At 41.3% G+C, this 25,868-nt stretch overlaps 2 protein-coding genes across 3 annotated transcripts; one reads left to right on the top strand and one right to left on the bottom strand.

The window, feature by feature from the left end:
- Positions 1-866: 866 nt before the first annotated feature.
- On the bottom strand, positions 867-2,984 carry LOC145703731 (uncharacterized). Its single transcript, XM_081781125.1, has 5 exons — positions 2,583-2,984; positions 2,346-2,507; positions 1,493-2,100; positions 1,208-1,302; positions 867-1,130 (listed from the first exon to the last, which is right to left on the bottom strand). The coding sequence occupies exons 1-5, from the start codon at positions 2,650-2,652 to the stop codon at positions 1,016-1,018; spliced, it is 1,050 nt and encodes a 349-aa protein (XP_081637251.1). The 5' UTR covers positions 2,653-2,984; the 3' UTR covers positions 867-1,015.
- Positions 2,985-18,942: 15,958 nt separating this feature from the next.
- Positions 18,943-23,381, top strand: LOC145702483 (uncharacterized). Of its 2 annotated transcripts, none has more exons than XM_081779715.1 (6): positions 18,943-19,274; positions 19,444-19,599; positions 20,114-20,265; positions 21,542-21,702; positions 22,163-22,406; positions 22,863-23,381. In XM_081779715.1, exons 1-6 carry the CDS (start codon positions 19,163-19,165, stop codon positions 23,109-23,111), a joined length of 1,074 nt encoding a protein of 357 aa, XP_081635841.1. In that variant the 5' UTR covers positions 18,943-19,162; the 3' UTR covers positions 23,112-23,381. The 2 variants fall into 2 exon arrangements, with proteins under 2 accessions (XP_081635841.1, XP_081635842.1); XM_081779716.1 differs by having other exon boundaries at positions 22,169-22,406.
- The last annotated feature ends 2,487 nt before the right edge of the window (positions 23,382-25,868 follow it).

Genomic DNA, 25,868 nt, shown 5'->3' on the forward strand with positions numbered 1-25,868 from the left:
AAGTTGCTGCCACAGAAGAACTAATAAAACCGTTCACGCTCTCAGGAATGTTTTTAAAAATATAAACTTTATGATCTGACTTTTTAAGAATTAAGATCTCTATAAATTTCTATTCAATAAGGTTCATACGAATTCTCAATTTTCTCATCATTTCTGAAACACATAAAGTTACTATCGATTCGTTTGTTGTTGGATTCTTACTCTTGCTCCTTGGATACATGAGCTTTTTCACCCCTAGGCGCGCATGCATGGTTGTTTGTCAAGACTCCTGCTACGAGACTACTGCTGAAGAAAATTGAAATATTTTGTACTAACTTTCCACTAATGAATGCCAATAACTTTCAATAAATACAAACTTTTAAATGTTTTTCTGTGAGCGTAGAGAAGCAGGCCGGTTAGATTGTCAATGTTCCCTGCATTATTGCTTTTTGTAACTTCCAATAACTTTGATATTGATTTTTGAAGCTGAAATTTTCCCCGTGAAAGCCTAAAAAGACTTCTATTTATTAACTGATCGAGGGAAATCAAGATAGAAACTCAAAGTTTCTAGACGAACACGTAGCACGTATGTTTTCATGCAGATTGGTAGCTCATTCTATAAGAGTTTAATTCTTCGAACACATGACTTACTTTGATTTCAATTGAAATGAGGGCTTATTAAAGTTGACTTGAGCAAATTTTACCGCTTAGGTCACTAATATAAGCTCTTACTTTAATGATTCTCGACGACTTAAACTTTTCGAAAATCGGACATGAATTGTGATCCTGAGCCGATATTTGCCAGTGACAAAAAATCATGAAGGCATTAGCAAATACAGCGGGATAAACAAGAAATGATCATACTCCACTAGTTGTTTTTATTACTGACATTTATTCAATAATGGAATCAAGGAGAAGAATGAATTAATATACAGAAAATGTAGCAGTTCGATGGCAGTAAAATGATGAAAAATGATCTTGGGAAAAGTCATTCAGTTAATTATGGGAGAATAGAAATAGATACATGATAAGGTGCTCAGAGGGCTTGGAATTTCCACTGGCTTTCTTGGGCCTGGTGCTGCTGTTGTTGCTGAAGCTGCGCCATGTATTGAGCGTAATACTGTTGGTACATCACAGAGTCGTAGTAAGAGCTGAAATAGTTTGTTAGAATCTGGTTCAATGAATACTAAAGAAAGTAAAGTCTCAATTAAGTTTGACTCATTCTTACCTTGTTTGTTGTTGAGTAGTGGTAGTTTCGCCGTTAAAAGCTGGCTGAGTAGTTTGTTGCTGGTTTTGAGAAGAGGAAGTTGGAGAGGACCAAGTCTAAATTTAAGCTTGAGAAAGTGTTCGCTAATTGTTGATAAGGCCTCGATAGTGGTAAATACACAAACTTCCGGGGACCTAGTTCCGTAATCGTGGGAGAAAATTGGAGCTACTGTATGTGTATATTTAACGCTCGACTTGAGCCCGACCTACTTTATAGGCTAAGTGTATTTACTGTTTCTAAATTTACCTGTAAGTTTTCAGTGGTGTTGTTTTCTTCAGCTTTAGGAGAGGAAGTGGTGAGTGGAGTCAAGTCATCAGAAGCATTGTCAGATGACTGGTCAAGTTTTGGCTGCTCGACTGGAGTGAACTCTCCGATAGAGCTCAAATCAGCTTGCTGTTCCTCTTGTTTGATGCCATATTCGACTTGGACCTTGTCTGGGGAGTTGATCGCCTCTTCAATGAGATTCTCAGCAGTGTTGATGCTCTTGCCAGAATCGAGAGTGTCATAACCAGACGAATTTGGTGACTGGCTGGAGTTTGGTGATGATCGGAGGTTGAGATCAACTTCATCTGGAGTAGCGGGCTTTTCAGAATCGGCGTCCGATTTGTCGGATTCTTTCTCGACGCTTGTGTTAGACGGAGTGTTTTTGGGAGATTTCTGCTGCTGTCGGAACTTGGCACGTCGGTTCTTGAACCAAACCTGGACTCGCGATTCTGGAAGACCAATCTTGAGAGCCATCTCTTCACGCATGAAGATGTCTGGATATTTTGTCTTTTCGAAGAGTTCTTCGAGAAGTTCCAACTGGGCTCGAGTGAATGTTGTTCGTTCTCGTCGTTGTTTTCGAGGTCCAGCGCCTGAAATGAAAGTTAATGCATTTGTTCGACAAAAAAGTTAAACCCATCCCACATGTGGTTATCCGTTGGTGCGTTGTTTAGAACAGAATAGGCACGTGGCCGGATCGAAGTCTTAATCCCCTTCATGATAACCCCTGTCGCGGTGTGGGAGGGGCATTTGATCAAGCCGCTTCCGGACGAGTGAATTACACAGTACTTTCTTATTCCCCCTCTCTATACAAACTATTTTATAGATAAACACTTACCGTAGCCAGTAGATGCTGGGTTGCCATAGAGGCCAGTGAGGCCAGTGTTAGCATATTGTCCGGCGTAAGCCATTTGCTGCTGTTGGTAGAGGGCTTGTTGCTGGATCGGAGTCAGACCCTTGGTGAGTTGCTGGGCAAAAGCGTAGTAAGAGTGAGGATCGCCTGAATAAATCGAGTTAGTGTTGCCAAAAAATTAATGAAAAAATCTTCAAGGCCTTCGATAGAAAGAGCATTTACCTGGGTAAGGAACTCGAGATGATCCAGTAGCGGTGGAAGTAGGAGTCGAAGCGTTTTGGAAGAAGTTCATTTTCAGTCTCTAGTTTGAAGGATTTTTAGTATAAGAAAAGTTTTTTGGGTGTGTTTTTTTGTTGCTGTGCTAAGACAATTTCAGAATGATATGAGATTCCTGCGAGCTGAGAAGTTTTATCGGTGATTAGTGGCCCTCTAGCCGTCGATGTGGCGCTGTTCGGACCGCGCGCTTGCGCCGCTTCTCCTGTTTCTGTTCCGGTCTCGGGACGATTTCGGCCAGGCCAGCGCCGGATTAGCGATTGACAATGATGATAAGGGAAAAGTTCTCAAGGATTGAGCTCTCGAATTTCGATCTTCACGGTGGATTTGGAATTATGTTACGACTTATCCCATTGGTGATGTTTTTCAATTCAGGGTCTTCATTTTCATTTTTAAATTTTCAAACAGTTGTTTAGATATCAGTAGAAAATAATTTTTGGTAAATTTTTAGTTTTAAATCAAGCGTTTATTACGTTAATATCTCGTTCCACTTTTTCCACGTGACTGTAATTTTTCGCCAAACATTGACTCTCGCGTATTCCTATCACCCACAGAGCTGTTCATTATCGCGGTGGGGGATTCGTACGATTGGCTCTTGACCGTAATTCCGGAGTCGAAGCTCTGCAGGAGACCCTTTTCCCGAGGACTTAACCTGCTACTGTAAAATGCAAAATTGAACAGGACTTGGGAAAATGCTACAAGTTTAATGAATAAACAGTAGTTCAGGCTGGGCGGCGCTGACCTAAATAGGAACAAGGTCAGGGAGAAGTTACCTGCACCTGTAAAATGCAAGTTTAGCGCTGAGGTGAGAATGTTGAGCTTTCTCAGAGATTTGTTCTGTTTATCGTAAAATACAAGACTTCTCTCAGAATCACTTCGAATACGAGTATTCCTCCATATTCCCACAGAAATCATTTTTCGTCTTCTGTGGAACTCTGGCAACTCTTGCTAGTGCAAATCTCGGCCTGAAGCTTCATCAGACCGGTATAATTCTTGTATATTTCACGCGTACGCTTTACTCCTCTTTGAAAGCGAAGTAAGACTCCGTTCTGAATAATTATCCTCCGCATGCCTACAGAACTCTCACTGTGCCTTGATCAAAAGCGCTGCCGCGTGATCAGCGGAACGGTACCCCCGCGCATGTGCCTTTTTGAAAGGGCCGCCGCAGCTTTCATTGCGCCTATCACAGGTTCACAAAGCCAAATACACATGTTTTCCGTTTCCGAGAAACTTCAAGGGTAGACTTGACCGTGGCCACGTGATTACAGGATCCGTTTATTGTCTTTGTGGCCAAGTGATCAAGAAATGTTAGCAAAGGGATAAAAAGGCGCAAATCTTATCAGAAAAGAGCGTGTTTGGAATAATACTTCATTTAGGGGAATTTCCAGGTTGGACAAACGAGTCGATAATGATAATACTGAGATTGGATTAGGGACTTTCAGTATGGATCCCCAGGAAGGACCCCTACGGCGAGCCAGTGGCTCCGGATAATGAAAAAGGTCCAATAATTCCCAGGCTCAAAATATTGATCTCATTATTTTTCGTAACTATGCTTGGACAGACATTCCCTAGAATTTCCTGCTGCGTGAATCGAACATTGTGTCACAATGATTGTGCTAATAAAGATTTTTTGGGCAGACGAAGGCCCAAGTGGTTAAAAACCGCGACTTAGGTCGGATTAAGTACCATTACAAATAATATTTCTGATGCCAAAACAGCTCACTTCCATTAAGCACTAATTGGACCATGGCAAAATCATCCCCCCATTTCGCCCTAAGTGGGTAACCACAGTTAGCCTTAATCACGTGACCCTTCTATTCCCAGCCATGAGCGCGAAAATGAAACAGCTGTGAAAATTTTGCTAAAACAAAACTTCTGAATTGTCGAGTATTGTCTTGTTCTGGGTTGAGGAGAAGGGATCAGGAGATTTTTGAAAGACTGTGGAGAGTTTTATTGACCTAATTACCACCAAGTTAAACATTGAAATCATAGAAGAGTACGGCCGTAATAGGCCGTTCCGGTTATTTCGCGGGGCCTTGTTTGAAGATCACATAAGAAAAAGTGACTTTTACATGAGGCCAGAGGAGAATAATTAGTCAGAACGGATCCTCCGCCATTTCATAAACAATATCAAAGGCAGGGAATTGCATCTGATGCAGGTGCGATCAGAGCCAGAGCAAAAATTCTAGGTGATCTTTTAAAAAATGGCTTGACTGAAAAGAAAAGCTTCAAGCATTGTCAAATTTCGAATACTCTTTACAGAGGATTCATAGCTCCAAGCATAGATTTTTCCTGGCTCACTTTTAGTGTGAAAAGTAAGCCACTTCCGGATTCGCTAATTAACTCCTTCCTTCTGTTTACCTCTTGTGAACAAGCCCCGTGCTAGGATTATTTCTTCCCGCTTTTGGGGATTATTTCTGGTTGAGCTCGATATAACTCGCCGCTTCTACTTTGAGCCGGGCTTAGTTCTGACCCGCTGAAAAATGTACAGTCTTTTCGGGCGGCGTTATGGATAGCGCACTAATCCCTGCTTTTCCTTGCATTTGAGGCGGTTTTATGCTCCCCTGAACTCTATGGGCACTTCCCATGATAGCTTCTTTGATTTTTGAAATAGATCCTAAAACAGAAAATATTTTTGAAAACGTCAGAAACCCAAATTTCATCTATCCTTCATTTTCTGGCAATTCTTGGTCGCTTTCTTTGATAATACTGTAACATCTACACCTGCAGCTCAAATTTCATATCAGTTTCACGAAACTCTTATCCCCGTGAAATTTTACACTAGAAAATTTTTAGAAATCTTGATAAAAACGACTTTCTGGGCTAAAGCGTTGAAAATTCATCATTGGAGAATTCTTGAGCGATTGCAATCGGACCCTAATGCGCCTAAACAAGAGAGTAAACAGTGGCGAACTGTGTTGTAAAATTGTACTCGATGGCCACTCTGCTGTGGAGATACAGTCAGGGCAAGTCTGAGCTAATGGACCACGAAATAAGGTTGATTTCCGGCCTCAAAACTTGACCGAAAAATACTTTCGTAACTGACAGTTTTTCTTCAAAATATCAAACTTAGCTTATCTTAACGAGCTGGTACCGGCTCATATTCCGGCTGATACCCTGGAAAACGGGCACCGTTCAGTATCAAAGTGCCTCGCGCGGCGCTTTCCTTTCATCTCTCTCGCATAAGCAGTCTACTTTGCATAGTTGCGCCGCGATGAACAAACTCCTGCTGGTTGTTTATGCTTTCTTTCGAGGGCCATCTTCCAAAATTTCCCAAAAATTTAATTTAAAATTGAATTTGAATTTTTTTGTTGGAAAGATAAGGAGCATCTTGATCCGATCGGCCAGTTTGCACAGACTACAGCTGGCGAAGATTCCGAATACTGACTGAGGAATCCTTTTAGTCCCAATAAAGACTCTCCGCTAATAAGATAGAGGGAGGTCTTGTTCTTGAAATATCAGTAGAACAAGAAGGGGCTTCCTCTGGAATGTTTATTCCGGCGGAATCGGAATCGCGCGCGCTGCCGAGCTCGGCTTATCAAAGCAAATTCGGCGGTAGGTACAAAACAGTATTTAGAAGATTTAGCTGCCGAGGGAAGCGATTACGAGTATCGCGATTTTGATATTTCGAAGATTCTGTTTCGTCTAAAACCCCAATCGAAGCGCAGATTTTCCAACAACGGCAAAACATCACAGAATCGAAATTAAACCGATTGCCGATAGTCTCGTTGTTTAAGAAGTTGGAATAACAAATACAGGTCCATTATCGTTTTCCGTCAATAAATAAAAAATAAAGACAGAACTGGTCTCAAATTAGTTTTACTCAAGTCACGTTTTTAGCATAGATTTGACTGTACTAAGACCGAATAATGATTTGTTTCTATTTTGGCCAGGCTGGCTTTAGGTTAAGTGAAGCGGAAGTACCTTTTTCGTGCGTTTTGTTTTTGGCTAGTAGGGCTGGGAAATGCTCAATTCCGCAAATGGTGGCTAATCCTCAGTTTCCTAAAGCAACTGGATCCAGCTTTAGAACACTTTTGGTGTTCTTCGAAAACTCAACCCCTGCGTGCGAGGCTAAACCCTTCCGATAGCAATAAAAAATTAACCACTCTTCCCAGTCCTAAAATAGACCTTGAAATTCGAAAATAAACAAGTTGCTCTCAAGGACGAGCTAATCTGAAAAGAGGGTTGAAGAGCAGCTGATGCAGCAGGCAGATAGTCTTGGGAAGTTAGCAAAGGAAAGGACGCGGATTCAGGTTAATACTTGACCAAGGTCAAATTTCCGAAGTTGAATTGGATTAACGAAAGCAATTTTCTTTGTTTCCGATCACTTTCAAGTTTTCACAAATCTGTTGTTTTGAGAGAATATTCCTTGAACTTTCATGCTGAACATGATCGGGCAAATAACTGAAACTGCCGTAGATCAACGCGATTTACCTCTCGCTCAATTTCTTAGATGTTTTATTTTCCTAACTGTATCGAAAAAGATAGGTTTGGGTCTAACAGACGTTTTGTCTGCCCCCTAAGCTGGATAAGCTGCACATGGCACCACCCTATGAATTTATTCGCATTGATTTTGGATTAATTCGGCTTCTTTTCGTTTTTCTAATTGACCGGAGATAGTTGACGATAAATAAACGTCAATAAAGGTAAATCTGCGGCCATGGCCAGAATTGATATCTATTTATCGAGCTAGATATTCAATAAAAAAAAGAAAAACATTTCTTCACTTTTATCATTTTTCTCCTACCAAGGCCTCGTTAGTACTTTTAAGGCAAGAACGAAAACCGTTTTGAGCTTTGAAAAGCTTCCTGAGAATGCTTCTTATCATCGCATTTCTTTCCGATAACACTAGCTCAGCAGGGAGCACCGCTTGGCTACTGGGAATGAGCGCTTTACATATTCTAGCTCAGGCGATAAGGCTGTGCTGATAAGGGATCAAGTTTCTCGAGTGTTCCTTGGCTCTACTAACGATCAGCTTTATTGGCAAAAAATCCGTCGAAAGCGAAAATTCACCTTTCGTAAAGTTTAATGCAATTAGCACTTGAAAGGCGGCGGATTCTAGCGCATTTGATCGTGAATGCGATGTTTACCTGAATTCTAAAAGCTGATTTTCTTTTGAACCTGTGAATCTATGCAAGAAAATTCGAAAACGTCCCCATCCTTGAAGAGTTGCTGGAGTGCCAAAATTGGCGAATGACTTTTCGAAAAAGAAGACTCAAAAAACTAAATACCGATTTCTGTGATTTGCGCTTGGAACTTGCGTAAATGCGGGATGAACCTCAATATTTGGAGTGGACTGAGCTCGAATTTTACCTGGTGGAAAAGTGTGAAAGCGCCAAGTTGAAAAAATATATCATCGCCAGGTGTGATGCTCGTTCTGGTGCTGGTGGAGGTGCCCACCCGGGATATACAAAAATCTCGAAAAAGGTGCACCTGCCAATATACTAGAGAATATTAGTGCAAGAGCAAGGTTCACTTGATTTTAGCAAGAGATGGAGAATGGAAAACTTTTGTGTATCCAAGTAAAATTTATTTCGAATAAGAAGTAAGTTTAGTAATTCTTACTTTTAAGTAGTGGACAGGATGAATAGTAAGGCTAGTCGTAATCTTTGTATTTCTCTAGCTCGTAGTAAATGTAGCAGTACCAAATTGGCTGCCTCTCTTCAGGAAGCTCCATGGTTTCTCGCTCTTTCCTTTTTTGAGTTTTTTAGTCTGAGGCGACGAGGGAAGTCTGCTCTTGTTTGAATTTTTAACGAGGGATCCAGTAAGAGAGGGGGTTAATATTTCACACTTTGTCACTCGGCCAACGATCCAGAAAACACAGAGACTTTAGAAGGAAATTTACTGCCAAAAAAATTTATGACTCAATTCAACAAAGAAATTCTTTTGTTGGATCATCAATTAAAAGTTTGATTGAATAACTAATCGTCCGAATGATTCGAAATGCACTTTTCAAGATCGACAAAGTATTGAAAATGGCGGAGGAGCGAGGAAATGGTCCTTATTCAGTACATAGTTTAGTTTCCGGCAGAGCAGCGCTTCCGAAAACTGACACTTATCGGAAAAGATTATCAAACTGAAGGAAGAGCCTTTTTGATGGTTACAGAAAGTTTTCTGCAAGCTTCAAGAGGGGTTTTACTCTTGTTACGTCGATTTTAGAGCATGATTTCACGTTATAAATCATGACTTGATATTTTGTCTTAAATCCACAGTATTCTTCTTAGCTTTACAAATACAGGACTTTTTGCAACAAAAATGACTAGCTTACCTAGTATTAAATGTCCAGAAAAACCTTACCTTTCGGTTTTCATTTTTGATGTTTGTTGACATTCGCTGTGGCTTTGCATAAAACTCGAAGGAGCCCAGTGGGGAGAAATTAGCGATATCATTCCATCGCTAAACACGCTCTTTGCATATTATCGAAGGTACAAAATACGGCTACAGATGCCTCGCCGGATGTTGACACTATTTCCCCGAACGTTTGGCTCATTTGTTTTTGCTGCTCAGCGATCACCAGTCTTATCGTCAAACGAGACAGTGATGGAGAAAATGTCTTGAGTCAAATCAAACTTGAATGATTACTGAGCTTTCGGCTACGATTTGAAAGTAAAAACGTAGTACTTAGATAAAGAGTAAAGAGCTAATAACTCAGATGTGCACTTCTAACCGCCTGAAAACCAAGAAAATTCTAGTGGCAGAGGGCTTGCTTCTGTGGGCCAGACAGAGCGGGAACGCAAACATTTTTAGAAGAAGGAATCAAAACAAGCCGCTCCAGAATCTCCGATGAGCGGAGCAGCCGGGCGCCGAAAATATAAATTAACCCAAAAGATAATATTCCCCTCAGAACTACAACTATCGCGCAAAATCGCCACGTGTGCCAGACGGATGGCTTCCAACACGTTTTTATAGTAATAATCAAAACATTTCCATTTGAGTCTCAACTCGAATCTTGAATTTAGAAATTGCAGATTATTCCTATTGGTCTGCTCCAAGTTCTAAGTGTCGTCTCGGCACGTTTTTGATGTTATATTTGAGTTTATCTGGTGTCATCTGGCATCCGGCGCTCTGCTCAATGACGATGAGCTGATGGGCTCGTTTGGATTTGTGACCACAGGCTGGCGTCTGTTTGATGTGCTGGTGCAAGAAAACCTCTCCACCAAAGACCAGAGGCGCCTGATTATGCGGCCAGGCTGACAGAGATCCGATTCTCCGATTTTGGCGGAAGCGGCGAGAGCTTCCAACGCTCGAGACAATAACTTCTCTGACACTAAGACTGTAATTGTAAATATTCAACTCAATTCTAGTGCACTGGTCTTCATCTCATGAACAAATGTAAACGCTAATGTTATCGTTTATCAAGTTTAAACTTGATAAAATCGTAATTATCTCCCAGCTCAAAATGTAAAAATGGCGCAAAAGCACGAAAATAATAGGTTTGGGTGTTTGGTGCCCAGGTGCTGCTGCACCACGAAAATAAACCGCCAAAATATTTTGAAGTGCCGCGCCGCGACTCATCCCTTCTAATGACCTCGACGCTTTTTTGACGCGAATAGCTGAGGCCCGATTTAGCGGCAGAATTATTCGCCGCTTCTACTGTCACGTGAGTGAGTCTGATAAACTCCTGAAGATCGGGAATCGTCTCAAGAAGCCGTAAAAGGGCAGACTGGTGCGGGTTCCCGGTTCTATTTAGCCTGAAAATGCTTTATCAAGTGGGCAAAACAGAAATGTTTGGAGGACGCTACTAAAACCGCGGAAACGCCAAAAACATCAGAAATCCTATGCAAAGCTGATGGTGTTAAATACAGTCCAGGACGAGTGTCAAAATTGAAGAATAACGAGAAGATGACGTACAACTGACGCTCGAAGAAGGTCAGCTTAGACCCGACCTTATTATCACTTTTTATGCCACATTTCTATAGAAAAATATATTTCAGCATTTGTACCCACCGAAAAAAACGGTTATTATAAATTTCTTTTTGGAATAATATTTCTAAAAACACGTTAAAATTCAATTTCGAAAATCCAACTCTATAAAGTTCATCCGCCCTGATCCAGACTTTGGAATGTAGCAGATATTCTTCAAGAGGCCGTGAAGTAGGGATGAGCCTGGTGAGTTTCTATTGGCTCAGCTCGAGAGTGGCGCTAGCGCCGGATTATCCGCGCTAAGCCGCACTATTAGCTGGGCCAATCGTGGCGCGCCGTGCAGCGCATCTTCCAATTTAGAAAAGCGCCACCTATTGAAATGTTTTACGAAATTTTCGTTTTGGGGAGTAAGCGGGAGGATTAAAATTTTTAATCGTGAACTTAAACAAGATAAATGCCAAAATATATATTTTTTGGAATAATTTTTAATCAAAAAATGCAGGAAAATGTTTGATTGATAAAACGAATAGAAAGGTCAATTTTATTTTCTGGTATTTTCTTTCGATTACGAAATTAAGCTTGTGATTAAATATTAACTTCTGTAATTGGTGGTGTAAATAAAATGGTGTAAAATCTGGTGTAAGCGATAAATATCTCCACCAGAATCTGACGAGCGCGTGCTGAGACCGAAACAAGGCCGATTGCGGGCGACTTACGAGACCAAAACACTACAACAAGTACTGGCTTTTCTGATACGGCTAATGTTGCACTTTGGCACGTGATTAGCAAGATTCCAAATTGGCAAAGAACTTGCTCTTGAACAAAAGGCTGAAATTGAGTTGTCGTCGGATCTAAATATTTGCTGCCAATTTGCATACAAAATCCGAGTTCTCGACAAGTCTAAATCTAAACAGCCCTAAACAGAAGTTACGGAGATTTCAATTAGCGCTCTGTTGAAATAGAGCGGTCCAAAAATTGACATGGCTGTAGTTTTCGAAATTCGAACATGAACTAGAAACTCAAGCGTTGTCTAAATAAGTGAAGATCTGGCCTGATCCGGGATCTTATCTTTTTGATTGTGTTTGGCTCAGCTTTGGTCGAGCATCCACTTGAGCCGCTCTTTTTCACAGTTGCGAGTAAATTTTAAAAATTGGAAAGTGGCTGAGAACGTGGCGACTCAGGAGAGGTGCGAGCTCAAACACTAGACCGCCGGTGTGAACATAAAAATACAGAGTACTTCTGCGCCAGAGTACTCTTCGAGGCCACTTCTACGGGTATATTCTATACAAGGCTACTTTCAAAGCATTCATGGGTCTTTTTCACTCTTTTATTGAAGGCTTTAACAGCAGAGGGCTTTGTTAATAGGTGACGAGAGCGAAAGCCAAGGGGAAGTTTAATAAGGCTCTACGGCCATTTGTGACAAATCTGGCGAAACTCAAGCACGAGAGCCTAAACCGCTTATCTTCTATCGCCTCTGAGGATTATTCTCGAAATGAAAACCATAAATATATTCTCCCTCTCTCTTTTCGGTTTTAACAGCAATCACGACCTTCTTTCGGCTTGATTTTGTAGCGGTAGAAATTCTAGCAGGATTAGCATTTGAGAATTCACCACTTCCTGAAATTTCGCCGATTTCTCTTTCTTCATCGGCGGCGGATTAATTCAATTTATTGCGTCAAGACGACCTTGGGCGGAAATTCACCGCGGTCGGGCACGGTCCTTTCAAGTTGCCCTTTCCGGCCCGTGGCGTATTACAGAAAAAGTATATTTTGGTTTTATTCTTGAGCTGCACCGCTATTAGCATTTTTCCGCGACCTCGGATAAATAATTCAAGCTTGGCTTTTTGAAAGTCGCCTCCTCGGAGCAGTAATGAAAATACACAAGAATTCGCGCATTTTCAAGGTATGCTTTCAAGTGGCGAAATAAGATGCAACACCAAAATACAAAATTTTGCAACTTTCTTCTTTCAGCCCATAAGTTTTGAAAATTTTTTCATGAAAAGCCATCTGGTCGCCTTTATCAGGCCCAACACTTGTGTAAATGCTCTTATATCAACTGCTGATAAGAATTTCTTGAATCGTGCGTTGTATCCTTACTAGTACGTGGCATGGGAACCGGGTATATTTGTGATTAGGTAATCATAGAATGGAAAAAACCTGCGCTGAGGTGAATTCAAGTTGGCAAGGGATCGCGCTCCTTATCAGTGCTCAGGAGGAAGGAGTACTGATAACGAAAGGATCGTGTGAAGGAAATAGCATTATTTAAGGAAGTGACATTATTTACAGTAAAACGAGTAGCAGCAGGGCCGTGGATTTTCAGGAAACTAAAAACAAACAATTCAAATTAGGAAGTTTATGCTTCCGATAAGTTTCCCAGCCGGATTAGCTAACGAAATGTACCTCTCAGGCCATCAAGCGCTTTTTATGTCCGTAATACGGGGAAACTAATAATTTTTCATCAAATAGGTTTTTCGACAAAAAGCCCCGAATCTGGGGCAAGCATAAATTCAGTTCGTATGTTTGAAGGGTTAAAAATAACGTTGTTTTTATTCAATAAAAAAGGGCATCAATATAATTAATATTTTTTTGAAGAAAGTAATTTTATTGTGTCTGAAAATTCAATCTGGAAGTTCAAATTAGAAGTCTAGTTTTTACTTTTTGTAACCGAAGTTTTAGAAATAGAAAAAAGTTGTTGGCGTGAATGCGCGGTTTCGAGTACGGTGGATGTACTCTTGGTGCTGGTGGTGGAATTACAGATTCCAACTCTGGCGGTGTTGGCGGCGACCGCAGAGCAGTGTCCCTCGATTATGGGAAAATGAAGAATGAAACAGAAATTGGCGAGAGGTGACCTCGGATAATCGGATCCGCACCACGCTTGTGTGGTTCTGACCTCGTGACATAACAAAATCTGCCAAGCGCCAAAATCGCAGCGGTCGAAACATACTTGTATTGCGGTTGGAAAGTGTGAGCCCTAGAATGGCCACTATTCTTAACAAATTTGAAGTATTGTAGAACACTTTACTTATACAATCCTTTTACTAATTTTCGACCATTAAAAAACTTACTCTTCAGATTTGTTTTGAGATCAAATAGATTCAACTCGAGTGTTTGATAGAAGAAGGTACTTCCCAAAGGTTAAGAGACACAAAGTGGCGATGGGCACCGGTCTTAACCCGCGCTCGACACAATGTAATCGCGCGATGACGAGTTAACTCCGCAACGCGCCCGACCACTTTGTGATGAAGATATTTTACAAGTCAGTTTTAGATTTTCGCAAAACGCTTTCTCAGTCTGATCCTCTTCTCTAAAGCAAATAATATTGAGTCATTAATTTCTTCAATTCTAAATCTCCCAAAACAAACTGACCGACTTTTGATGCTCGAAAAAAATTTCCTCCCCCATTTATTACGTAACTTCGGCTGATCCTTTGTGAGCCTTCGCGAGCTTGGATTTATTCAGTGACGCCCAGTTCAGTACTTTTGCGAGGAGATCGTTTACTTCGACTGCACCTGTTTCTAAACAAACAAGGGAGCTGATCGAAATTGCCAAAAACTCGAATTATTTATTAAATTTACAAAAGTAGCATAAAGAAATGGGATTCAAGGCTTTTTCAAAACATCGAGTTTGGAATAGTTTCCGTATTTTCTCGCTTCAGTTTTTCCTCGAAACCTGGTTTACGCTTAGAAGTACGCGTGAACCACAAATCTTCAAGTGAAATATTTTCGTTGTCTTAGATTACGATTAATGACGCCCAGTCTGACTGCGCTCGTGAAAATTTACATGTGGTGTCGGAAGCCCAAGAGTATCACATAACTATAATGAAAAAATCAAAAGGGATGAATCTGGCGGAGGACGCCAGACAGGCGGCGCGAGCGTTGCGGTCGGCGCACACCTCCACCAGATTGGAGTCGAGCAGAACCGAGAATATCACACCGCAAGACATTCACAAATATCAGAATTAGCTTGTTATTAACACGAGATTACGACACGTTCTTTATTTTTCGTTGGCATCATCAACTTTAAAAATCATCGGCAAAAGTATGATATCTATTTGAGATTCATTATTTCCATATTCTAATGGGTTTTCTCATCAATCAGTATGAATAGAGAGCTCAATCAATTCTGCCTCAGCGAGCTCACTCTTCAAATCGAGCTAATCCCCTTTTCTCGCCTTTCTCAGAATATATTTTCTCCTCAGCTTCTTTTCAGCCGGGCCGGGACCTCGTATTCTTGAGCTCTTCCGGTAGCATTAAATCGGTGGGAAAGAATACTAATCGGGCGCTCACTATCGAAAATTGTGGCTCAGAGTGTCTCCTATTACTGGATGATCCTGTTATCGAGCCGTGCCGATTTGGATGCAAATGGTCGTCTTCGCGAAATTCGCTCTTCATGGGAATTTCGCGTGGTGATGAAATGGCGCACTTGGAGTCAGGTGCCTTAATCCGGCTCTAGAAGATTTTATTTCCAACCGAGGAATATAAAGAGATCTTAAGTACCAGTGGGAAATTTTGTGTTTTAGTGCTTATGTATGATTAATATTGAACACCTGAGATGATAACTACAAAGAAAACTCGTCAACTTTTATTAAAAACAGGACTTTTTCAAACGATTTTTCATGAATTCACATTTGGCGTATTTCCCATAATTGGCATAATTCGTCGTTTTCTCGAAAAACGCTCCAAAATCGGTGCTCGTCCCATTCCAAAAGCATGCTTGCGGGCGCATTTCCGACAGTGGCCCAGAAGCGTCCCACGGCTCCTAAATCCGAAAGCTAGAAGAGAATGCCTGAAAGGAATGGTGTTCAAATTCCCACTAAAACAGCGGCTTTGGCACGCTTCTGGTGCCACTAGTCTGAGACTCAACCTTACTAAGACATAATGGACCTAACGCATTCCGCGGTTATCATTTCAAAGCCATTCAATTACCTTACATAAGACCCTAGTGCCTTCAGTCTAATCTGATAACTAAAGTGAAGTTAGAAAATTATTAGGTTTAAACATTCGATATTGATTGAAAATAAATATTTTTTTATTATAACAATTGTTATCTTAGCATTGCAAACGGCTGTAATTACAGATTTTAAACGGTACCCTCGGATGTTCATTGTGAGAAAAGTGTTTGTGTTCATTTTTTCTTATAAAAGATATTGTGCCTTCATATAACGTAAGGTAAGGAAGTTTTTATACTCACTTGCCGAAGCATAGTTGGGAAGTCAGTAAGTGTTTGTAATCACTGGCGTGTTTCATCGGTCCCCAAAAACTGCCCTTTCTACTGATAGTCTTTAAATTTATGGTCTTTGAAACGATCACGTGAATTTTTATCAACGAGTTTAATTTGGATAGAATTGGGAAGAATCAACGGGAAACTATTGCAATGGCATATTTTCTGTCTTCAATCTGGAGTCCAAAATAACACTTGTGTCGATAATTTTGAAATTGATGGGCGGATTAGAGCTGGGGGATGGAATCGATCACCCCGGCTCATCCGCGCTGATTTGGGCGGTGGGGTCTGCTTGAACTCGCGAATCAATTTCCGTAAAAAACTTATCAGCGACAGAAAGAAAAAGGACTGATTTTAGAAAGTCGGCTGATCCCGCTGTAAATGGTGGGGATGAGCCGACTGTTGCTCTTTGAGATTTGAGCGTGGCGCGTCCACGGTCGCGTCAAAAGTCTCGAAATTGAAACCGCCGGAGACCGCCGAGCGAGGAAAACACACATTGTTAACACAATACCGAGCACTGTGATTATTCACACTAGAATTGCAATTATTTGAACCTTCAAAATCTTCAGAAAACTTTTTGACGTTACCCCTTTTATTGATTCTTTTACTTTTTATTAGAAGAAAATGATAAGTGTTTGCGTAAACACGTATTTTCAGGATTCTGCTTATCGAAGAAATTCTTGGCTAATCTGGCCACTAATCCGTTATTTGGTGTTGGTGGAGGTGTGAGGCTCAATCCACGCGAGCTCGATCCCATCCGTTCACAGCTGAGCTGGTGCTCATACGCGCGCACTGAAAATATTTTTTCGAATTTCGCGCCAAATTGGCGATTTACGCGATCAGCTGCTGTAAATTCCAGTGAACAGAAATGAAAACTTATTTTGGTACTTAATCTAATGGGCTGGAAAATTTCTGCTCAAATAAAGCAATCATTCTTAAATTCTAGTCGCCTCTTCTTCCAAGCATCAAGTACAGAAATCAAGAGATAAACAATTTCCATAGCTCGAGAATTTTGTCCTTCAATGTATAATACGCGCGGCATATCAAAGCTTTGGATTCCGCAGGAGCACCACCGCACACCATATTCTGCAGGAGTCAATCCAACCCATGGGAATTTGCGCGATCAGATCAGGCGCAGAATTATTTGTAAACGAACAAATTCTCAATCTCAATTCTATTTGTCGAAAAATGCCCACTCCAAATGCCCTTCATGTGGTCGAGGTGCAAAATGTATTCGCGGTTAAGGGACCCCCACCGGGACCCCCACGCGCTTGGTTTGCGATAGGAGGCTCGAAAAAACTGGAAATGTAATTTACCAGTTGTCTGCTGAACTGACCTGAGTGAAACTAGCTGGCATGAGTAGAGGCAGTAATCGAGCAGAATGGCCCGCTCTATATATCGAAATCGGCTTATTTTGACGGTGGGGCTCGCTTTGAGGCGATTTCATTTCACTAAAACCGGATTGGACTTGGGCACACGCGCGCGGACTCACATTCTACCCCTGCGACGATGGTATATGATATGGCATCGATTCGGTAACTGAAAATAACAGTGGACGCTCTCTGGCTAATGGATGTCTCGATGGGATCATCCGGCTCACATCCTAGCGACTGCTAAATTGCGAACGCTTTACCCCTATCGAATATTACCGAAAACCAGAATATAAGCTGTTTCAATATAATTTTTTGTCTTAATTAGCTGTTACTTTATTTTCTTTTAATAATCGGTGTTTTTTTTATAATCTGCAGCATTGCTTTTGTATTTGAAGTATTAAGTGATTCTGGAAAGTACTGTAATAAGTGGGATTCTACGTCTTTTCTCGGTTTATTTACGTCTTAGGTCGGCTAAACTGGTGTTGGTGGTGCAACGGCTCTTTGCGCGAATGGTGTTTGAATGCTCGCTGGGTTTATGCATTTGGGAGTCAGAAAGTTGGTGCTCTGATGCACCAGCAACACCAACCATCAACAGGAGCAAAGCTGACAAGAGTACCTTTCGCCATGAGAGCTCCCAGAGGCCTAAGCATCAGGGAGCAGGATTATAAGCCAGTTTAGCTACTCTGGCTCGATCAACGAATGCCGTGCTAAACTCGCTGCCGGATCATCCCGCTGCCTTTATGCCAAACAATGCGCCGCCGCCATCTTGCTCCACCAGAAGAGAGGTGGAGTCCTTTCTCACGCCGCTTTAGTGAATCTGGCATTCTAGAGCGTTTGACTGAAAAGATACCGCCGAGAATAAATTGGATGAAAATAGTTACAGATTCTAAAAGTTCTCTTTTCTTTAAAAATTAATGTCAAAAGATTGATATTTTAGAAGTAAATCTACTTTCCATAATCGCATCTAGCACAAAAAAGGCGGAGTACCGGTCAACAAGAGTCGGTAAAGAGGCTATGAACCAATGCCGCATGGAAGGGCATGGAGATAAGCTCGAGCTGCGGCACTGTCAAGGGCAACGGGCTTTTCTGATCGCTTCTCCGCCGCATTGCTGTCACGTTAAAGCCGATTTAAACAATATGGCTAAATGGACATATTATTCACGTAACTGGTTAACCTGTTAGATCGTGCCAGTAGCCGACAGTTCAAGTTTGGCTGCGAAAGAAGAAAGTACGTGTGCCAACTGGTACTTAATCATTTTGTCTTCGTCTTGATCCGCGTGGGAGGCTCCTCCACTTTGCTCCGGGAGCTTGATCCACTACAACTAATCCCTTCCTGTGTCACTTTCTAGCTTTTATTCCCTCATTATCGTTTGTTCAAGCCATAATTTTTGGGAAAAATATTTTCTATCAAAAGTTGTGTTACGAAAACCACAGTGAACTTTCGACCGATAAAAATGAGTATTTTCTCTAATCAGAAGTTTTTGATAAGATAAATAAATTGAATCTTAAAACTATTTTTTCTCAATTTAGATCTAAAAATTTACGTCAAATTCATAAAACGACCTTGAAAGTGACGAAAAATTAAGATGAATCAAGGCTAAAGTGTCATTTCCCTCAAAAATCGCTTCAAAAATGTGTGACTTTGCATATTTTAGGTAATGTGAACGTAATGATCTTTCTTTTGTCATTCTGAGCGGGCTGAGCTGAGCCAGGCCGGCCAGCTGAGCTGTGGCTGAGCCCGGTGCTGGGTCCGCTGCTGGCGGCTGATCGTCGCGCCGCGCCTGGCGCTTGGTGCTGGATCAAGCACTCGGCGTGGAGCTACCTCGGAGCGCCACCGCGCGGCCACTTTCACTGCGGCGGGATAATGCTGCTCAAGAGTGGCAAATATGGTCACTTAGGGGCGTTCTAGCCCATCTGAAACTGACCAGAGCCGAGTCCAGAGCGCACAAATCCACGGATAAACCCTCACACACCACGAAAATTTGATTTTACCGATTTTCCTCGCTCACCAGTAGAAATCACCGATTAGCACTAGAATTTACTTGTCCTAAATTCAACGCACACAAGAGTAGAGATGGACAAAATTGATCCAACCCTGATGTCGTACCTCAAGGGACCCTATGGAACCAGCGGCTTGCCGAGCATCACTGATGTTAGCCTCATGCAAAAGGCTCTTCCCGGTTATGGTAAGTTTCTAGCGCAACATTCATGAAAAAAATTAAAGAAAGATATTACAATTTTTTAGTATTTTCTCTTTAATTTTGATAAAAATCTAAATTTTAAATGCATACCAGTTTGACTTTCCGTTTTTTCTGATTTTCTTTATAAAAATCCTAATAAATAAACAAATTTCAGGCGGTTCCGACAGCCTTGGCAACTACGGTGGCGGAATCCCCACCTCTGATGCATCTGGAATGGCTGCAAACTACTTCAATTCCTTCCAACTCCAGCAAAACAAGCTCCCTGGAATGGGCCTCTACGGAATGCCTCCCTTCTACGGCGAGTTCTACGGTAAGTCCTCTTACAGCTACTTCAGAAAAGAAGGGTGACTTTTGAGTAAATGTATGTTTACCCTAACAGTTCGAAAATCCGAGTTAATGACAGCTTCCGGCGCAGCTCTATGCAAATATTGGTGCAATTTTAAAATTTCGCAGCGCCAAAATTGCACCCTTGAATCGAAAAGAGACTCTGATCATCTACTTTTTGGAGCCGTCTACTAGGATAGATCTAGAATGGTAATCAGAGGGCGGAACTGATTGTTGAGTTTATTTTATTTGGCTCGGTTGAGTCGGATGATCGCGATTTTTAGTTGAACTCGGGTGTCAAACGCGCATTCCGGTACTGTAATAACAAAAATCCCCTTTCTTAGATGTTTTGATAGCACAAAGGAAACTGCCCCTTTCTCCAGCTAGGATTATCTTCTGGCTTAGAAGCTTTCAATCCAAAAATTATAATAACTCGGCCAAATATTTTGATATATTTTCATAATCTCCTCGATTTCATCAAGTTAACTTTAAACAATAAGGACCTCCACGAAAACAACGACGAGAAAGGACCACTTTCACTCGAGCCCAGCTGGACATTTTGGAATCGCTCTTTGCCAAAACCAAATATCCCGACATCTTCATGAGAGAAGAAGTTGCCATGAAAATCGGACTCCCAGAATCGCGCGTCCAGGTAAATCAGAGCAATAATTTCTATTCTATTTTCTATCAAATTTTATGAATTTAGAAAATCGAGTCAATTTTGCAACTATAGAAAGTATTCATCATTTTTTATGAAATTGCCAGGTGCGCATTTTTCGCGCCCGGGACCCAAAATAATAGTTATACATTGAAAGTGAAAATAATTGTCGCGTAAATTGGCTCTTTGGTTGCAATATACGCACTGGTCATCTAAGCCAATGGCATTAGAGGGCGCTCAGAGGAGCTTTTAGGAACTTTCATGATTCAACTTCTTATTCAATTTTGCTTAGCGCGTTCTATTTTTTCCTCATATAAAGGACCACCAACAGTAACTGTATTTAACGTGCCAAAATTGAAAGTCGGATAAGTGGATTTGGCGGGTGCGCGTCATTAGCTACGGTTTGGGGGGTTTGCGTCAGTAGCTACGGTTGCGTCAATAGCTACGGTGCGTCAATAGCTACGGTTAAAAATGAGTCATAAGGAGCTTAAATATTAAGACACAGTTAAGGGTGGGCATCAACCTAGGTCGGGGTTGCCCGTTATTTCAAAAATTACAAGAATCTGAAGCTATCTAGGTCGGTTGGAACGAGAGTGTGGTCGCTTTTCGCTTGCAAAAATTTGAATAAGTAACATAGTCGGACAATTTTTATTGAATCAAGGCTAAATAAGGTATTTTTCATATTGGTATCATTTTTTGTAAGCGAAAAACGGCCACATTCTCTTTCCGACCGACCTAGATAGCTTCAGATTCTTGTAATTTTCGAAATAACGGGCAGCCCCGACTTAGGTTGATGCCCACCCTAAACTGTGTCTTAATATTCAAGCTCCTTATGACTCATTTTTAACCGTAGCTATTGACGCACCGTAGCTATTGACACAACCGTAGCTATTGACACAACCGTAGCTACTGACGCAAACCCCCTAAACCGTAGCTATTGACGCGCACCCGGATTTGGCAGTGAGTTGATTTGGACTCGAAATATCAATTCTATTTCGATTTTCAGAATTGCGAAAGGCCGAGGCATTAGACAGGTTCAGCGCCCTGGCTAATCCCTCTTCACTGCCATTTCGGCTGCTATTTCCGCAAATTATCAATTTCAAATCCACTGTATTACCTTCTCCCCAGCCGTAAGCTGTGTTGGAGCTTATTCGGATGTCGATTAATTAAAACCTATGAAAACGTAACACAGCCGCTCTAAATTTAAAATACAGGTGTCAGAACAAAAAGAAATCAAAAAGATTTAGTTTTTCTAAATTGAAATTTTCAGGTCTGGTTTAAAAATCGTCGAGCAAAATGTCGCCAGCAGCAGCAGCAAAAATCTTCAGATAGCCCTTCTTCCAGCTCAACTCCAATCAAGAAAGAGGAAGAGGGTTCGCCCACCGCAAAGGTCACCGGCGTTAATGGAACTTCTCCAAGTGATAGTGGAAGGTAAGCAGAACAAATATAATTTTTCATACTTATTAATTTTTCGACAACATTATTGTATAAAAATAAGATCTAAAATTGTGATTCAAACTTGGCGCCTAAATCTGGCTGATCTGATTGGCATAATTCCTTAGTGGTGGCGCTGTGGAGCGCCGCTTTCCAGAAGGAAAAGCCTGCTGATCCGATTGGCTTATTACTCAGCTAGTTCCATTCTTTGTTTTTCGTAAACGTTTTTCGTAAGTTACGTGAATTAGTCTTGTTTGACAAGTGGACTCGAGCGATATGTAAAATGGTGCATATTCGCTGGCGTTGTAAAAGAGGCGCTGGTTTGCTTACGCCACCAAATTGGATCACAATCTTAAACAATCTAAGCCCGTAAATAAAACCCAGCTAATGTTCGTAATTGCGGAAATAGCAGTAATTGTGTTTGCTAAATTTTGCATAATTTAACGTCTAACTCTAGATCTAGCATGAGCCCGGGCAGCGGCGGTGGAGTGGCCGAAGCCTCTACTTCATCCGATCCCAACACGTCCTCGAACTCGCTCTCCACGCCGAACCTCTCCTTGCCCTCGACGAAAGCCGATCCGATCCCGGATCAGCTAGACACCGTCCCCAACTGGGCTACTCCCGAGACCAAAATAGAAGCCATCGACAACCAGACCAACCCGCTTATGCCACCCGTTCCATCTTCACTTTCTCTTGACCAGGTAAATACCCGCCAGTATTTTTTAATATAAGTAAATATGATAAATCGTGATTTCAATTCTTCCAGGTGTTTTAATCCGGTAGCGCGCCTGTAATAACAAGTCCCACTTTCCGTTTTGTTTAAAAATAATATGCGACTATATACATGTATAAATTCGCCCCATCTGGTGTTCATTTTTTCGCGCACCTGTAAAACCCTCAGTCCCAAATTTGAAATTAACAATATTTGGACACAGTTAAGCCGGGGATTTCGCACTGCTTAGGCGTCGTAAACGGGTTAAAATTCGCCAATTTGGAATTGGATTCAAAAATCTCAAATTTGAAATTATACGCGCAGGAAATGAGATCAACCGCTCCATTTTGTAACTTCTCAAAAAGCAACAAAAAACGTTCATTAGGCCCCAATTGCCCTGGAATAATAAGCACCATCGTTTTCAATTTCTAATCGCGTACTTTAGCCCGCTGGTTCTCAATTCTTCGACAGCTACGGCTCCATGGGCAACATGCCTTCTGTCTCTGAGCCAACCTCTGTTGCGGCAAACTTCTACAATCAGTACAACGCAAATATGGCCCAGTACCAAGCCCAGTCGATGACCCAGCCCGGCCTTGCCCCCGGCGCGAGCGCTGGACAACCCGCGACTCAAGCCGCCGCCCAAGCTGCTGCTGCCGCACAAAACTCACAGCAGTGGAAGTTCCAAGTTCTATAAAAAAAAGTCGCATCTTTATTTTTTTGCTTCTGTCAATTTTAAATTCTCATCAAAAACTCAGTAATCCTAAATGTTCATACCGTGCAAATTATTACATACACATTATTGATTACAGTCTTATAAATGACTGTAGTTGTCTTTTCATGTGCTTCCTAAGGGCGTCAACAGCGATTTCTATTGCAGAATCATCTTTTAACGATGATGACGCCCTTACACTTTTCTTTCGAAAAACTGTATTTATTACTACTGGTTCATTTGTAGATATTATTTGAAATAAAAATACATCTAAAAATTACGCCTTGGCTCTCTTTTTCTATTTTTGTCGGGGGATAAATTTATGAGAGGCCTACTTTGTTCAGATAAAGAGGATAAACTGGCTAAGATTGATTAAAACATGCCAGGATACTAGGTACTTAGACCCTCTAAGCAATCGTCAATACTAGGTATAATCATGTGTTAGCTGCAAAAATACCCAATAATAAATCTGCAAGGATATCACTGGACAGCATTTTTGGGCATATTGCCGCATATAAGCTTTATATTATAAAGAAGCGGACAACATATTAGGGTGAACTTATTGTTAAAAATATAATTTCTTTTAAATTTTCAAGCATCTGTAATTTTGTACGTGCATATTTGAGAGAAAAAAGATAGTGTTTTGATTTGAATCCATAAATCACCGTGACGCGCGTCGTATTTTTGTGGAGTGAAAGAGAAGAGAAAACGAAATGAAAATGTTTTTTCAATCGCAGCGGCAAAATGTTGTTTCCGCCGACGAGTCTGGCAGCGCCTCCGCCACAAGAAACCACCGGAAGTAATCCAGCACCAGATCACCAGATTCCCCTTTCACGTGATTATTTTAATAAAAATGCGAAGCGCACGTTGAGATTTCGAAATGGAATTTAAGCTTTTCATCAGATTTTCATCAAATGTTTATGTTATGCATATTCTTTATTCCAAATTGAAGCCGGTTGGAAGACGGGAGCGTATTATCCGTTGTCCGAAATGGAGCCCGAGTCTTAGAGCCTAAATCAGGGCTGAACCTGTCACTGGCAAATCAGATGAGCGCCGGCTTATTTTTCACTAAAAGCGGCTTTTCTTTCTTACGATATGACGACAAACTAATTTATGTACAATCGTTTTACCTTTCCTAATGGACTCCTGGACTTCTTACGAAGAGAGTCCCGGAAACGAACTAATCCACCACGAAAAACGCGAAGTGCGATTTAATTTATGGAAAGTCGTCGCATTTCGCGTAAATAAAAACCGACTCAACCGGCCGCTCATCCGGCTTTTTGGATGCCAACTTCAAACTTCAAACTGCCGGAAATGGGCCCAACAAAAATGCAGAACACGATACGTTCGAAAACGCGCAGGTGCGAATTTCATCGCTGGTATTTTAGAAAACAGCAAAGATATTAGACAGCTATTTATGCTTTGGCTAATTTGACTTGACAATTCTTCAGTAGAACTTCGCAAATTGTGAAATTGGTGATTCTTTGTATCCGTTTTGAATCAATTTTTGCACGCTAAAATTGTAGATTTACGTTATTATCACATGATAATACCACAATGCTGTTCCGTGTTCAACTCTAAATATCACCTGGCTACTTGGAAACCGCAAAAGTCAAAATGCAATGATTCGAATTGTCTCGTTTCGTACAATCTTGGTGCGTGAGACTCTGTTTTTGGTATTTTCACTCAATTTTGGCACAACAAGATGAGAATATTATGACCTACAAGACAATTTCTCAGCCTTTACGGCTATTCACAGACCAAGCTTTTCAATTTGATTGTCTTCTGGAGGAGTAGAATTCTAGTCGAAGCGTTTTCTTGATAAAAGAGTTCAAAGGTAGTTCCAAGAGACTAATTTTGTCTAAATAAGCACGAATTCAAGGGCGGATATGAACACCGGGGTACTCTTTTGGAAATTGTAATTTGACATTTGTTTGAAATTTCTGCGTTGTTTTTCGCGCCACCGGAAAGTGGAGTAATGAACGGGGCTGCTGATCAAAGCACTAGAATTCGCCAGCGCCAAGAATGTACTTTTTACTTTTTGCCTAAGAGCCTTGATCGGCGCTAATTTGGAAAATTGTAAAATTTAGAGCTTCTACCCTCCGTGGGCCTGAGCGTGAGCCTGGGGATGAGCGCAAGCTGAGCAAAGGCTCAGAAAAATAATCAAAACTGCTCACTTTGTATATTCCGGGGCATAATACAGCGGGACAAAGAGTCGGGCCAAAAGGTGCCTGATCATTTATTTTTGCCTCTTCCGGTTCAGGTCCTCGGCACTAATTACTTCTACGAGCAGCGAGTCTTGAACTAAATGCGCTAGATTTACTTTCGGTAAGACATTATCAGTCAGCTTCATTTATGCGATAAGAGAGCTTCGATCCAAATAAAGCCCGATCGAAATCCGAGATCACCGTTTTCCGCTCCCGCTTGTCTCATTGATAACACTATCATAATTACAATTCGAAACTTCAAAATTCAAATTCAAAAGGTTTTCCACGATATTTAGCGCACTGGATCAAGGACAGATGATATTCATGAAGAGACGAATTTCTGTACCTTTTCAAGAATTCAAAACAACTTCAAAGGCGAGCGCCGCTGCACCACCTCCAGCGCCGCTTATTCCCTGGTGCATCTTCGACAGGCGGTTATTGCATAAGACGATTGAAATTTTTGGCGTCGCACCTGTTGCGTAATCCACGAATTTTCAACGTAAATATCTATGCTCCGCCAAAAAAATTTTACTGA

The sequence above is a fragment of the Oikopleura dioica genome, chromosome PAR (genome assembly GCF_907165135.1).
Source record: "Oikopleura dioica chromosome PAR, OKI2018_I68_1.0, whole genome shotgun sequence".
Lineage (NCBI taxonomy): Eukaryota > Metazoa > Chordata > Appendicularia > Copelata > Oikopleuridae > Oikopleura > Oikopleura dioica.